This window comes from Dipteris shenzhenensis, chromosome 3 (genome assembly GCF_047967505.1).
Source record: "Dipteris shenzhenensis isolate YYH24624 ecotype China chromosome 3, Dip_SZ_1.0, whole genome shotgun sequence".
NCBI lineage: Eukaryota > Viridiplantae > Streptophyta > Polypodiopsida > Gleicheniales > Dipteridaceae > Dipteris > Dipteris shenzhenensis.
Window position 1 is genome coordinate 12,921,190 of NC_141598.1, and position 14,776 is coordinate 12,935,965.

Sequence of the window (14,776 nt, forward strand, 5' to 3'; positions counted from 1 at the left end):
ATGTGTATTGTTTTACCACTCTTTGAGTCTTTGCATTGTATCTTTTGGCTCTAATGTTGGTAGACTTTCATATTAGGATTAAGCTCACTTGCTCTCTCAACTTACCTTAAATCTCCATCCACAAGAATCATGAAGTTGTTGGGGTTTCATCCATGGGAAACCAAAAAGCCAACTTTGTTGGCACAAACTCTTTGATTTTATGGTGAATAGCTAGTGCATGGTAATGGTGGTAGGCTTTCATCTTAGGATTAAGCTCACTCTCTCTCTCTCTTTCTCTCTCTCTCTCTCTCTCTCTCTCTCACACACACACACACACACACACACACACACACATGCACGCACCCACGCATGCACGCACATGCCTCATGCATACTACACAGAGAGCCCACACACATGCACATAAACCATGGAATGTGTACACCCACGAAGCAACTACACGCATGTCCACTTGTGCGCACGCACTCACGCACCCACACACAAATGGATTATGTTTGGCTAGGTTTTGGCTGAAAAATTGAAAGCGTGATGTGATGTGAGTAAATCCAAAAACTGAAAATGCATTCCTGCAAGTGGAATGTAAAAGTTAGAGAGTTGATGTCAAGGGCTGATCTACAATCAAGACGATAAAACCAGCAAGAAAGTGGCAGTTTCCATTATCCCAATCCTGAGCTGGAAGTAATAATACTAAGCCTGCATATGCTTCCACAGAAAATGTGATGGGTTGTAGATGCAAAGAGACTCAAGGGCTGGCAGAGGAAAAGAAAGATGCAAAGAGGATAAAACCAGCTGACAAGAAAGAGCTGAGATTTTGACCCCCATCCTGAGCTGGAAGTAACAATACGAAGGCTGCATATGCTTCAACAGAAAACGTGATGGGTTAAGATGCAAAGAGACTCAAGGGCTGATCTATAGTCAGCTGAAAGAAAAAGATGCAAAGGGGATAAAAGCAGCTGAGAAGAAAGGGGCAGTTCCCACTGAGAGTTTTGATGCTGGATGATGCCTCTACACAAAGTCGTGATGGGCTCTGATATGAACAGAACAAGTTAGAGGAGGATGATGAGGTTGCCAATTGTGGGTGTTCTAGATGCAAAGATACGCAAGGGCTGATGTACAGGCAAGATGATAGAAGCAGCTGAGAAGAAAGAGGCAGATTCCACTAAGATTTTGAAAGAGCTGAAAGTAAGAGAAGACTAAAAGGCTACATATGCTTGGATGCTGCCTCCACAGAAAATCGTGATGGGCTTTGATACCGCACAGCAACTTTGCAAATTCCACCCTCTTGTGCCCCTCCTCCATCCACCTGCACCATTGCCATATCCATCTCCTCTGTAGTTGCCTCCACTTCCTGTTTTGCAATCTCCAGCGCCTTCAAAATCTCTGCTGTCACTTTTTCAAAACCCCCATCCTTGCACATCCCCTGACCCATCACCTCATCCTCATCTTCACCTTTATACCCCCCCATTTTCATCTCTGCCGTACCCATGTCGCTCCAACGGCCGGGCCACATGTATTCAGACTGCCTTGTGCATGTCAATGGCGAAATATACCTTTCCAGTCCGTGGCTATGTGGATGCTGTGGGTATTCAGAATACAGCCCTGCTTCAGCTTCAATCTCTTGTCCTCTATTTCGCCTTGGAGCGAACTCGGGTGCTTGAAAATGTTTGCGTGCATTGGGATGAGTCGCTGTATCTCTATTGGCTGAAAGACTACGTTTGCTTATTGGAGAAACCGGCAATGAATGTGTATCTGTCACACCACTCACAAGCACAAACTCAGATGCGATTTCTTGGGCATCTTGCATGTGTACTCCCCAATAACCGTGTTTTCGGGTGGTAGAACTTGAATCAGTAACGGGCCCTGTACTGCTCCTGGAATCCATCCAGCATGAACGATCTTGGCCGTCACAAGCGAAGTAATTTCGGTCCTTTAAATTAAAAGATTGCTTTCGTTGGTCATAAAGTAAGTTTTCTTCAGGGAATGTAAAATTCCGAACTAATCGCCTTTCGTTATTGAACCTACTCTGAGGTACCGCCTGACATCGGTTTCCCCAACCCCCAAGATGCATTTCTCGTGCAGGGATTGTGGTTCCAGGGAGTTGTCCTCGTGAGGTGCCTTTTGCAACCCCTCTTCCTGAACCGTTTGTCCACTCCGTGGAATACATATTTCCACCGTCACACATACTTGTTTGTGGCCAGCCTTGTTGGCCCCAGATTGAGGCAGGCGAAGGAATTTGTTCCTTGTTTGAGGTGCCTAAAAATGTGTTGGTTGCTGAGTTTTCTACCACGAGGTTCTCGTTTGATAACCCTCCATCTGGGTAATTGTTCCAACCATCGAATTTGAAACTAGAAACTGAACTTCTTTTGGATTCAGCTCTCCCCGGAGATCCAATATGCCATCCTTTATTTTTATCTCCACATTGCTTACTAGAAACCTCTTCCTGAATTCCCTTTGTGTCTAATGTTGTGCCTGTCGTATTGGGATTGATTCCAGATCCTTCGATGGCTTCACCACTCATAATACCGGAGTGATTATCTTCCTTTCCTGATTGGATCTGATTCAACTCTTTTGGAATTTCTGTGGTCATGAAATCACCCCTAACAAATTTTCCAGCTGCAAACTGAAGTGTGCCTTTTGGTGTTCCATATTGGAACCTGCAATTGTTTACTGTATGAGAAATGTTGGGCACAATTTTCACACCAGCATCATTGTGACATGGATGGACGTCGCACATAGTAGTTTTGCTAATCTTCCCCTTTTCATGGGGTGATACTTCTACAAGAAGGCTTTTTCCAATGCAATGGGGACAAGAAAAGGCAGCTCCTTCGAAGTAAGCACTCTCATGATCACTGATATCTGGAACAAGGCTTTCACTATGCTTCTCAATATCGTCGTTGGTATCCTTCAAATCCTGGCAAAAATCGTTGAGTGCATTAGCCCAAATTTTTATTTATGCTTGTACAGCAAGCGAAACCTTTACAGACATTCTGTACGAGTATAATACATGCTGCTTACATTTTGTCCTCTGAGCATACCTGATTTTGAAGGCTGGCAGAAAGTTCTTTGGGCAACGCTTTTTTGGACGACTCCTGTGCACAGTATTTTGCCTCATGCACTGAATTTCCTAGCAGCTTTGTTGCGTCTGTGATGTTGTTCAATTTTTGCTCTTCAGGATGCAATGCATGGCAGACCGCATGATCTGATACTTGACACTGCCTTTGTCTAGATGGAGAAGACAATTGTTGTAACCTGCCAATGTCTCTCTTTACATTAAGGTTACATGCACTACATGTCCAACTTCTAGGAAAAAGCAAGCTACAAAAGAGTATGTACACCTGAACCAATCATATCTGCAAAACTTTATTCACCTTATTATCGTTAACATTAGCCTCGCCAAACTTTGTATGGGAGCTTTTCAACATTCGTCAAACTTATAAATTCCAATGTGAGGCTGGACAAGAACAAGGATTGCAAAGCATATTCAAGACATGCACTGTTGTTAGGTTTGCATCATGGGCATCTATAGGCCCATGAACATCTGTGGTCAGACAGGTCAAGGCAGGCCAAACAGCAGCAGTCAGGCACTGTTTCAGGTTGGCTGAAGCAGATTCTTGGTTGGTCGCATGCAAGAGGGGTTTTTCAGCCTATAAAGGGCCCTCCACCCCTCATTCAGTCATCAGCAGCATTGCACAGCATCAGCTCAGCTGCAGTCTCCAGCAGCTCTCCCTTCACAGCCCAACTCCCTTAGCCTCTCCAGCCAGTAGTGGATGAGGGCTTAAGCTCACGCCACTCCTTTTCAGCGAGGATCATCCAGCCCTAGAGGTATTGGTGATTTGCAGTTAGCATATTCAAGTATTGCCCACTAGGACGAGAAGCGGATTCGAGCCGCGAATTTTAGGCATGTATGTTAAGGGAGAATGTTAGGCATTGGTGATTTGCAGTTAGCATATTCAAGTATTGCCCAATAGGACGAGATGTGGATTGGTGATTTGCAGTTAGCATATTCAAGTATTGCCCAATAGGACGAGATGCAGGATTTGAGCCGCCAATGTTAGGCAGGAAAATATGGTTGGGGGGAATGAAGAATACTAATGATTGAGGTTCCAAGCCATCTAATTACTATTAGTTACTGAGGTTCCAAGTCATCTACTTACTATTTTGGCCCTCATGCTTCAGTCAAGTGGTCCTTCGGATCCCAGGAACCTGGCGGAGGCACTGTGAGCACTGAGTCCATTTGTATATATTAGACATGCTTTTTTTTAATCTCATAAATCCTGAAGGATTCAGAGTTTTCTTGCCGGAGTATGTTGACACTATGCACTACCTATGTCCTTTAGATCTGCTAAATCTTCCACTGACGCTTGAGGAGGGAGAGAAGGCATGAAGAGGCTCCTCCCTGCTACTCTTCCCAAGATCAAGGAAGAAACTTTTGAAGCCCTGACACCAATGTGACAAACAAGCTAGTATCTTCTCACACAAGCCTGTCTGTGCTTATGGACTGAGTGCAGACACATGAAAACTACCTGACATAAGCAAAGATCAGGAGTTGTCTTTCCCCTCAAAAGGGCCAGTTTTACATATGGAGTCATCATTCACCCTATCCAATATGTTGGCAATGATGCAAGACCAATCCAGTTGGGGAATTTTATCAACCAGGTCATCCAACTGAAGTTAGAGCAACAAGCTGCTGTGCTGTACATAAGCGTAGGGCTAGAGAGGAAAGAGACTGCCTTGCTCTCTAGTAAACCTTTAGAATTAAGAGAATCAACACGTGGGAGTATATGAGAGATTCTTGGACCAACTATGAAAACCATTGTAAATGGCTCAGATGCATGTGAGAAGGTGAACATAAGCAGCAATATCAAAGTCAAGCAAGGATGCCCTTTCTACCCATTATTTAAACGTGCCCAAATGATAAATGGATGTGGTGATACCTCCACGGAGTCTAAACTGTTTGATAAGTTTTGCCAAATGTCCAGTATGCAACTAAACAATGGAACATCATACAAGTATCCAGGTGTAGAATGTATGTGCCGACAAAGTGTCTCGGGAGGCATGAAGGCACTTTTCAGCCTCCAAAATAGATGCAGAAAATCATCCCTGTATAATTCAGATATGAGTGTCTTTATAAAGATGATGCTAGTGCAAACAGTACTGTATGGGTGCAAAGCATGGGCCTTGCAATGTAACATTACAAGGGAAGTGACTCAGTGCAAAAAGATACTCTTAGAAGAGATCAGAAAAAGGTGGACACGTTAGCCCATTTCGCTAGCTGCAATAGGGTAGTGAAGCTCTATGCCAACATGTCCAACATCTTGCCACTATTACTAGGATGTGAATGACTCCACAAAGCAATGAAAGGTACGAATTGGATTGAGTACAAGGGAATAGATGCCTGAAGCATGGGCGTTGCTATTACTATTACTATAATGTGAATGACCCCTTAAAGCAATGGAAGAATAAAACAGCAAGGCTGGTACAAAATAAGGGTGGATTGGATTGAGTACAGGGAAATACATACATCAAACCATCTGAACAAAGACCTGGCAAAGGGAGCGCTATTGTGTGGACCCCTAAGTTATTTTTCTTAGACTTCTGTAAGACCTGCAAACTAGGTGCAGCCTGTTCTGCTTGAAATAGCCTTTTGGGAAACTTGGTGCTGCTGTCAATCTGCTACTTTTATCTACGTGATGTTGCTCTTATGAAGGCCTTTTGCTGCTCTTGACTGACCCCTGTATGTACCTCTTCTACATGATCTAAATCTTTGGGTGAACAATTGCCCACGCAAAGTTTTTCCTTAGTTTTGTGGCTGAATGTTGAAGACCACATCATATTTTGACTCTCTATGACTCGCTGTTGGGTTGTGCACACTATTATATGTTGGTTTCTGAAAAGGCTCCATGATGTGTCTTTTTCAAAGCTTTCAAGACCTGTTTTGCATGTAAGGAAGGCTATGAAGCTGTCCCAATTAACGTCACTTCTTATCCTGTCATTGGGATATGGGCTTGTTTACCCAGTTGTGTTTGTCTGTGTGGAGCAATATATTTTCTTTTGCAGCACTAGTTGAGAATGATGTCTCCATTTTGGAGAGGGTGCCCATGCAACTATCTGGCAATTTTAGGACTAGGCCATGGTTTTATATGTAACTTTGCCTTTGGTCTGTAAACTCTAGATTAGATTTCTACACAGCATTTGTGTGTTTGGTATCACAATTTTGTGAGCTAGACACTGCTTCATTCAATGGGAGGATCTCAGTTGGACTTACAGCGCGCTTGCTAAGATAGTGGTAGAATATAGTGTTTTTTTTTGTAAAGAAATCATGCATTGTCTGAAAGGCAGGAAGGGAAAAACGCATGCAAATCTCTTTATTTCAAAGAGAGGTGTATTTGCTGCTGCCCTTTGAAGAGATGGCATACCTTGGATGGTTGTTAGCTCGTCTTAAGACCCTAGAATTTACAACTCTTCCTGCTTTTTATAACTTTACCTGGAATATGCTCCAGTCAGAGACAAGTTCATAATGGAGGTGAGCAATTGGTATGTAAATCTGGTAACTGCCGTATAGTCTGAAAGCAATCTGGGTTTATTTAGTAGTAGCCAATGAAGTCAAGTCACCTCACAACATGAAGCTATAAAATGTTGGAAAGAATAGGATGACGTGAAAAGCAACTACTGTAGTATGTCTCTAGAGGGTCTAGGAGCAATGTCACAGGTAAAACCATCAGGAAGTCAGGATCATAGAGCGTCTGACAAAACTAAGAGTTGTGAGGATAAAAATAAAATTAGAAAGACTTTAGCAGAGACCGTAAGCAGACAATGGAAAGAAGCAGAGATCATTGGCGGTTCACAGTCAAAACCTCTGTATAAACAAAGCTGACTGTGACAAGTATTGCCTGGGCAGCACTGCATGTAGGTATGCACTTTGATAGTTCCATTGCGTACTACAATTGATTTATGCATGCGGCATAGCTGACCAAACTACAATGTGTAGGCCATCTTTGTAACCTTGGTTTTTCCCTACCAAGCTTGACATGCTGAGAGATGGCCATCCATGCACCATAGAGAATTAAGTGTAACAAGTTAATTGGATGGGGCACATGATTGGGGAATTTGTAACAAAACTCGTTTTCGCGTGGGTGTAAGCTATAAAGACTATCAAGTGAATATCACTAGTTTCCCAACTGGATCAACATCGCTCCTAAAGTCACCAACTTCAATGCTGCAGATATTTTTAGAGCTGAGATAGCTTTGAATCAACGTGAAAGTGCTATGCAGTGATGAAACAAACCTGGGTTTCTCATGGATGGCTTGCCCCAGCAATCTTCTATTGCAAGCTTCTTTATCTGGAGGGTGCTCTGGGACAGCGAACTTGGAGCTTTGGCACTGAAATTTGTTTTGCTTACCCGAACATTTGACACACTGCCAATGGTTGCCATGCTGCCTAGGTGATACGCCGCCGTGAGCTCCAACTCCACCGAAATTCCTCTCATCCCCACAATCATCAAAAACCCCATCTGAATAACAATCTTCATCTCCTGCAGAGCTTGAAGTAGACCTCACAAAACTAAGTTGTCCTTTCCTATCTTCATCACTATTTCTGTCTGATTCATCTGCTGTACCATTGAAGGATAGCACGTCATCAGGTCTGGCAAAACTGCGTTCATGTCTCGGAGAAAACTGCATACTTCTTCTACATTCCGCCTTCTTCCTTAACTGAATCTCAGTACTTAATTTATGTTCAAGCTCCAATACCTGATATACAAAGCTGCTTGTGTTAGCAAATATTCACTTCGCTGATAATCGAATGTGTTATTCATAGGGAGTGAGCCAACCTTTTTAACCAGCTGCTGTGCTCGCTGTTTTTCAGCCCTATTATCAGCACGTTCTGTTTGCAATCGTGCTCGGAGGAACTCAATAGTCATGGCTGAAGGATCTTCACCTACAGGTGCCTTTCTGTAGAGTAAAAGACAATACATTTAGTGCTGGGACTTTCATAGTAAAGATCTTGGTTTATATTCTTTTTTTGTGAGAATCTTGGTTTATATTCACATTAGCACACGGCCTTACAGTCACGTTCATAACTTAAAAAACTCAAATTCTTTGATATGCGATTAACTTCCCATGCTCGAAATCCTGAAGACACTTCCTCTGCAACTATAGCACGTTTAGAGAGACTTTATGTTGAGCAATGGCAGTATACACTTCTTACCTTTCAAGAGCTGAGGAACTGAAGCTGCGTTGGAATGTTTTTAAGTAGCCCCGGGCTCTATTATCAATAGCTTTCATAACTTTACTTTCACTAACAGGTACTGCCTGTTCTTGAGTTTCAGGAGTATTGACTGGTGTCGTTGCCACGATCTTAGATGCAGTTTTAAAACCCATTCTGACAGCTTCGATGATCAACTGGAATCGCTGTTCACCTTCAACCACGAACAGAATGAAGACCTTCAACCACGAACAAGCATGAAGAGTTGGGTTAAAGAAGACAGCATGTATTAGAAAAGTTTGATTAACTTTCATATACCTTGCCTTGCACTATTACCCTGTTTCTTTAACGATCGTACTCTCTTGCTCTCCAATCCCCTCTACCACCTTCCTACAACCGTTCCCGTCTCACCTCTCTTCGAAAAACTTGCCGTGGAAGGGTTGATACCTTTCTTTCTGACGATGATCAAGTTATTGTGTATAAACTGAGCTGAATGGCAGGCGTTCAGTTGATTGTGTTCCTTAGCAATTTGTCAGTTAAACTTCAGGGAACTCTCATATTCATCAAAGGAAAACCGTAAGAGGCAACTCGGATATTCAACCTCGCTCCCTTTTGTTGGGGCAAGAAATGTTAATCATCACCAGAAACTTGACGTTGCCAGCGAAAGAGTCAAGTCAAAAGTTGGGTTTCCGTGCATTGTCTGGAGTCGCTCTCTCCCCTCTTCACTCTAAAATACAAAGCTCGCAAGGCAATCATCCATTCTGACACACATAAAGATAGAATATATGGGTGCAGCAGGAGACAGAGAAGCGAGAGTTTGCACCTGTAAGGGCAATGTGCAAAGGCGCAGTGAGGAAACTGGATTGGAATGTAAACGATTCCGAAGAAGATTAATTAGCTCAAAGGAAGCTATTCAACTGGAAGAGGAAAGTGGAGGCGATGGAGATGCTCGACGAACTATGTAAGAAGAGGGGAGGAAGAATATTGTGACCGGGGCTCTAAATATCGAATCTCACACAGCAACCTAAGTTCCGAAGTGGTGACAGCACTTTTGGTGGCAGCGCTTTAGTGCTCGCGTGTTGCGAAAGGCAGCAAGCAAAAGGCAATTCTTTAATTACGACGTCGAGAGTTGGAATGCTTGATGGCGATGGACAAGCGGCCCTACACAGCATTTGCAAACGAACCCAAAGGTGGGAATCGCAAGCAAAGCCACGAAGCTGCGCTTCCTGTCTCTGCTAAATCGACTTGAATTGATTGAATGCGATGCGAGGTTTGAATTGTGAGCTAACGATTGATTGCTTTCTTCAACGTCCTCGGTGAGAGAACGTTCAAGGATTGAAATCTTTCCGGACACCCCGCAGCTAGATCTAGACTTGATTTCAGACGACAGGGAAGATTGACGATTTGCAGAAAATTTTAATACTTGATTTGAAACCAAAAGGAAGATTGACAATTTGAAGCAAAATCTGATTTCGACTTGAAACGAAACGAAGATTTTTGAAGATTGGACAAACTTGTCAACCAAAATGCGAATTCGGAAACGGATTGATTTTGGGAGTCTAACGAAAATCCAAAAGCATGCCAAAGCTAACAATTTGGAAAACGGAATTGCGACGACGAACTTGTTCCAGAGGAACCCTGGGAACACTGGAATTGCACTGTGCTTGGTTGCAAACCGAACGAAATTATACGACACCAAAGAACGTCGGAATTCAACAACTTCGGAACGCTGGAATTGCGAAGGATACGTCGAGGAAGATTCCAACAATGTCGGAGCTGGAATTGCTAATTGTGGACGAACCAACAACGTCGGAATTCGAATCGCTCGTTGACAAACCGAAACAACGCCGGAACTTGAACTGCGACGCCGAACTTCGTTAAGCCAGACGGAAGAGCCCCAAATTCCGACAACAACCAGTCGGGAATTTTCCGGTCCTTTTAAAATTCTTTTGAAAATCACGCGGCCGATTTGACACTTGTCCTTAAAAAACTTTTTCCTTTAACATTTGTACTTCACTTTTCCATAAGGACAATCCTTTTGTTAAACACACTCAAGGATAATGAATTATTCATAAGGCCTTTATGGAAAATCCTTTTGTTAAACACACTCAATGATAATACATCATTGATAAGGCCCATAAAATCCTTTTGTTGAACACACTCAATGATAATAAATCATTGATAAGGCCTCCCAAGTTCCAAATAGCGAAAGGGGGTGGAGATGATGGATTGAAAGTGATGAGGGAGACAAAGAGAGAGAGAAATAGAGAGAGAGAGAGAGAGAGGCGCTAAAAATGTGGAGGATTTCTAGAGGAAAAAATAGCAAGTGGATCAATACAAAATCATGATTTTTTGAAAATAAAAAATTGGCAATTTTCGCTTCTTCTGAATCTCCTTCACTTCAACCTTCCTATGGCAGGCCAAAAAGCATGAAGCGCTAAGCAGTGACAGCTCAAGCGGTTTGGGCGTTCGCCCACACTCACCCCGTTTGATTCCTTTCGAAAGCTTAGCTTTTGCATGTCCACGTAGGCCACGGAGGATGGGCACCTCGTGGTTGGTCTTGTGTGTGTGCGCCAGGCATGAAGAGAATAGAATATCATATGGACCTAAATGCTCTCTCATGTGTTGGGTTCAAGTAGTTTGGGTGTTTTTGCCCATGCTCAATCGGCTGCCCCCATTCGATTCACTTGGGAAGCTCATCTTTTGCATGCTAATGTAGGCCACGAGCAGTTGGCACCTCGTGGTTGGCCCCGTGTGCAAAAAAAAAAGCATGAAGAGAATAAAATGTCATATGTACAAGGAAATGCTCTCTCATGTGTCCGATCTCTCATTTGTCGGGTTCGATAATCTTGGAGACATCCTCTTTCTCAGAATTGACACCAAAAATGATAATAAGGAGGCAACTTCTTCTTGAAACATTTTGGATTTCTGGTGTTGAATGTTGGAACATCCTCTCCGAGAAATGACACTAAAAACAATAATAAGGAGTCAACTCACGCCTTATTCTTCTTGAAACATTTTGGATCCGCACAACTTCCTTTAAACCCAAGGCTACGAGAAAGATTTGCCCATTTTTCCATCTTTAAACAACATAGTTCAGGATAGGTTGTTCGCAGCACAAAAGATGATGTTGTGCATGCATGTTGTGGCACACAAGGACCTAGGCAAGGCAAAGCTCTAATATATATACCCTAAGCAACTCCTTCATGATAGGAACAGCAATAGAAGGTTTTTATCCAAGGGAATTTTATTGTAAAGTTAGAAAGAAATGACTTTCAAAAAATACAAGCCAAATACTAGGGACTATTGAGTAGCCACTAGGCTCAAAGCTTCTAGTTACATCAATTGCTATTATGGCTGCAACAACCATAGCCCTTTTGGTATGTGAATGACCCACATAAGAGTTGAAAGTTGTAATCCACTTTGCATAATCCAAATACAAGACTAAGGTTGTCCCCCTTGTGCAACAAAGGGAGCAAGCACCAAAGTCAAGTCATGGCATTATAAGTCTTCGAGTTGAGACCTTGCCTAGCATGCGTGAGATTATGCATGATAGAAATCAAAGGACATGGGTAGACCGATATCCTCTCTATGGAAAGAACTAGCATTCTCAAAGAGACTAACAATGTATTTGAAGCACTATTAGCATTTGCCTTTATAGTGGGGCTCTAGGGCTCCCATAGTTCGAGGAGGTCACTCTTAAAACATGTAACACATCATGCGTGAGCTAAGTAAGGGAATTTTTTATTAATACACTTACATGGCATATACATGTTTGAGGGGATCTCATAAAGTATAATCAATTTATGGATATGTACAAACATGATATTTAACTTTAAAATTGAAACCTGTAACCAACAAACATGTCAATTTTCAAATATCGGGATTATTTTATCACGGGGCATCACTTTTATAGACGGCATACAGCACGTGCGATTTTACATTTTCTCATGTAATTGATCAACCCTCTCTTGCATGTATACATTTTTCAAGCTTAAAATTTAGACATCCTTCCATAAATCTACACATATAAATTGCACTAAGTTGCTACTTTATAAATCCCCTCATGCATGTAAACGGCATGTAAGTCCCCCTAATAAAACATTACCCCTCCATGCACTAACGTGGTATGTTACATGTTCATGAGTGACTCCCTGTGTATTTTAAAACATGCTTGAATGAAGGTGCTATATGCACTTTTAGGTGGTAACACACTCAGTCCCCCAAGTCCCATAGGTTGACACTTCGAAAATAATTCATGTGGCTACACAAAATTGCTATCATGTGTGGACTCTATCACAAGGGTAGTAAGAGGCCAAGTGGTAGCATGCATGAGTTGTTCAACTAGCTTTCATAAAAGCCCTAGGTAGCAATTTGGTTACTTCTCACACCATGTTTTACTGCTTGTCAATGTAAGACTAAGTATGATAGGGATGTTGCCTTTAGCTAATAAAGTGTGCATACATTTTTCACAATTGTCTTGAACCTCATGAACTCATATGCCAACCTACTTTCAAATTCTAATTTTCTTACTTTATGGATCGAGTTGGGGATTCAAAACCAAACCTTGCAAACTTGCAAGTACAAAGCATTATTCAAGTGGGATGGTAAGGTGTGCACCGCCTTTATTTTGTGATTAGGAGTTGAGGTCCCATTGAAATGTGGATAAGTTGGCAAGGCATGTAAAATGGTGGGCAATGTGATAACTCCAAAAAGAAAAGGAAAAAACTATCATCTGAGTACGATGCTTGATTGCCATGAAGTCCCATTGAAATGTGGATAAGTTGGCAAGGCATGTAAAATGGTGGGCAATGTGATAACTCCAAAAAGAAAAGGAAAAAACTATCATCTGAGTACAATGCTTGATTGCCATGAGGTCCCATTGAAATGTGGATAAGTTGGCAAGGCATGTAAAATGGTGGGCAATGTGATAACTCCAAAAAGAAAAGGAAAAAACTATCATCTGAGTACGATGCTTGATTGCCATTGCAAAGTCCACAACTCAATAGCACAATGGATTTTCCAAAATACAAAGTACAAATGTGCATAAGAACTCAAGTAGCAACCCCCTAGAAAACTTAACAATTGGTCATTATGTAGGTATGCCAATTGGATGACGAGTAGAACTCAATAGCACAAGGCTTCTTATATTATTGGCAAAGAGAGGCAATTGCCCATCTAAGACTTGCTAAATGGTCTTGTAGAAGAGCTTGGAAGCATGTATATAAAGAAGGCAAAGTGTTTATAAACATGCAAATCCATATGCATTTTTAAAAGCCTCGCCCCACACTAAGTGCTCACATGTGTGCATGCAATAGCCAAGTTTGTAGCTTGCACATGAATTATAGGCATGCGTGCATACATAGGTGCATTTGTGTGGTATGTATGTTTTGTGCATGCAAGCATGCCATGCGCATGTGCTGGAGAGAGAGAGAGAGAGAGAGAGAGAGAGAGAGAGAGAGAGAGAGAGAGATGGAGGGAGGGAGGGAGGGAGGGAGGGAGGGAGGGAGGGAGGGAGGGAGGGAGAGAGAGAGAGAGAGAGAGAGAGAGAGAGAGAGAGAGAGAGAGAGAGAGAGAGAGAGAGAGAGATGTCAAAATGCCATATGGAAATCCCCTTGGGCTTGGTGCTAATGGCATCTAAGGTACTACGATTGGGTTTGACATTGAATGCTCAATTAAGAAAAGAACAGAGAAAGTAAAGAGCAGAGAAACCTTATCTCACAGATAAAGTAGTGTGTTTAAAGAAATTGTATTTGAGCTTGATAGAGGAATACTCCACCATGGATTTTGAAGGGCTAATAACAAGCTAAAAACTAATTTTCTATATTTATGGTCCACCAATGCCCTATCTTAAGGTCACTTTGAGGTCACCATTTACACATCAACCTCAAACTGCCCACAAGTGTCCATTATGCTGCTCACCACCTCATTTCATCTTGATTGTTTCTCTCGTACATTTTTTATTAGACCTTTGTGCTTGGTAGCTTCCGTACTATCATCTTATCATACATACTATAATTTGTCATTGACACCTTCAGTAACCTAAAGTTGAATATTACATTCTTTCCCCATCACTCAATTGCGGCTCTACTATATGTCATGCTCTCTCTCTCTCTCTCTCTCTCTCTCTCTCTCTCTCACACACACACACACACACACAACCACACACATGTGCACACGCGCACACACACACATACACGTGCACACGCGCTTACACAACACACACACTCCTCATTAAATTCTTTAACACAAGCATCTTGACACCAATGTATGCATGTTCGTCATAGTGCCATCTTTTATGTTGGACATCTTTCCCACAGGAGCAACTTAGTCTGTTTCAACACCATGGAGCATCCATGATTGGATAAAGCCTAACAATGTCACTTTCAATAAAGGTTTCCAACATGGTCGACCATCTTCTATTGTGCTTACCCATGCACGTATATCAAGCACTATCAATAGCATGCATCATGCCACCTCACAATCCCAATTAAATTGGTTTCTTTGTAGAATGAAGTCTTTGCTTTTTTACATCACTCTAGTGTTTTTCAATTCATCTCATGAATGTCATACAAA

General features: G+C 42.2%; 1 protein-coding gene across 1 annotated transcript; it reads right to left on the bottom strand.

Annotated features, from left to right (window-relative positions):
- Window positions 1-826: 826 nt before the first annotated feature.
- On the bottom strand, window positions 827-9,070 carry LOC147903382 (uncharacterized). The gene is made up of 6 exons (XM_087401075.1): window positions 9,024-9,070; window positions 8,204-8,414; window positions 7,827-7,947; window positions 7,283-7,746; window positions 3,033-3,246; window positions 827-2,908 (listed from the first exon to the last, which is right to left on the bottom strand). The coding sequence occupies exons 2-6, from the start codon at window positions 8,374-8,376 to the stop codon at window positions 1,199-1,201; spliced, it is 2,682 nt and encodes an 893-aa protein (XP_087257201.1). The 5' UTR covers window positions 8,377-8,414; window positions 9,024-9,070; the 3' UTR covers window positions 827-1,198.
- Between the last annotated feature and the right edge of the window lie 5,706 nt (window positions 9,071-14,776).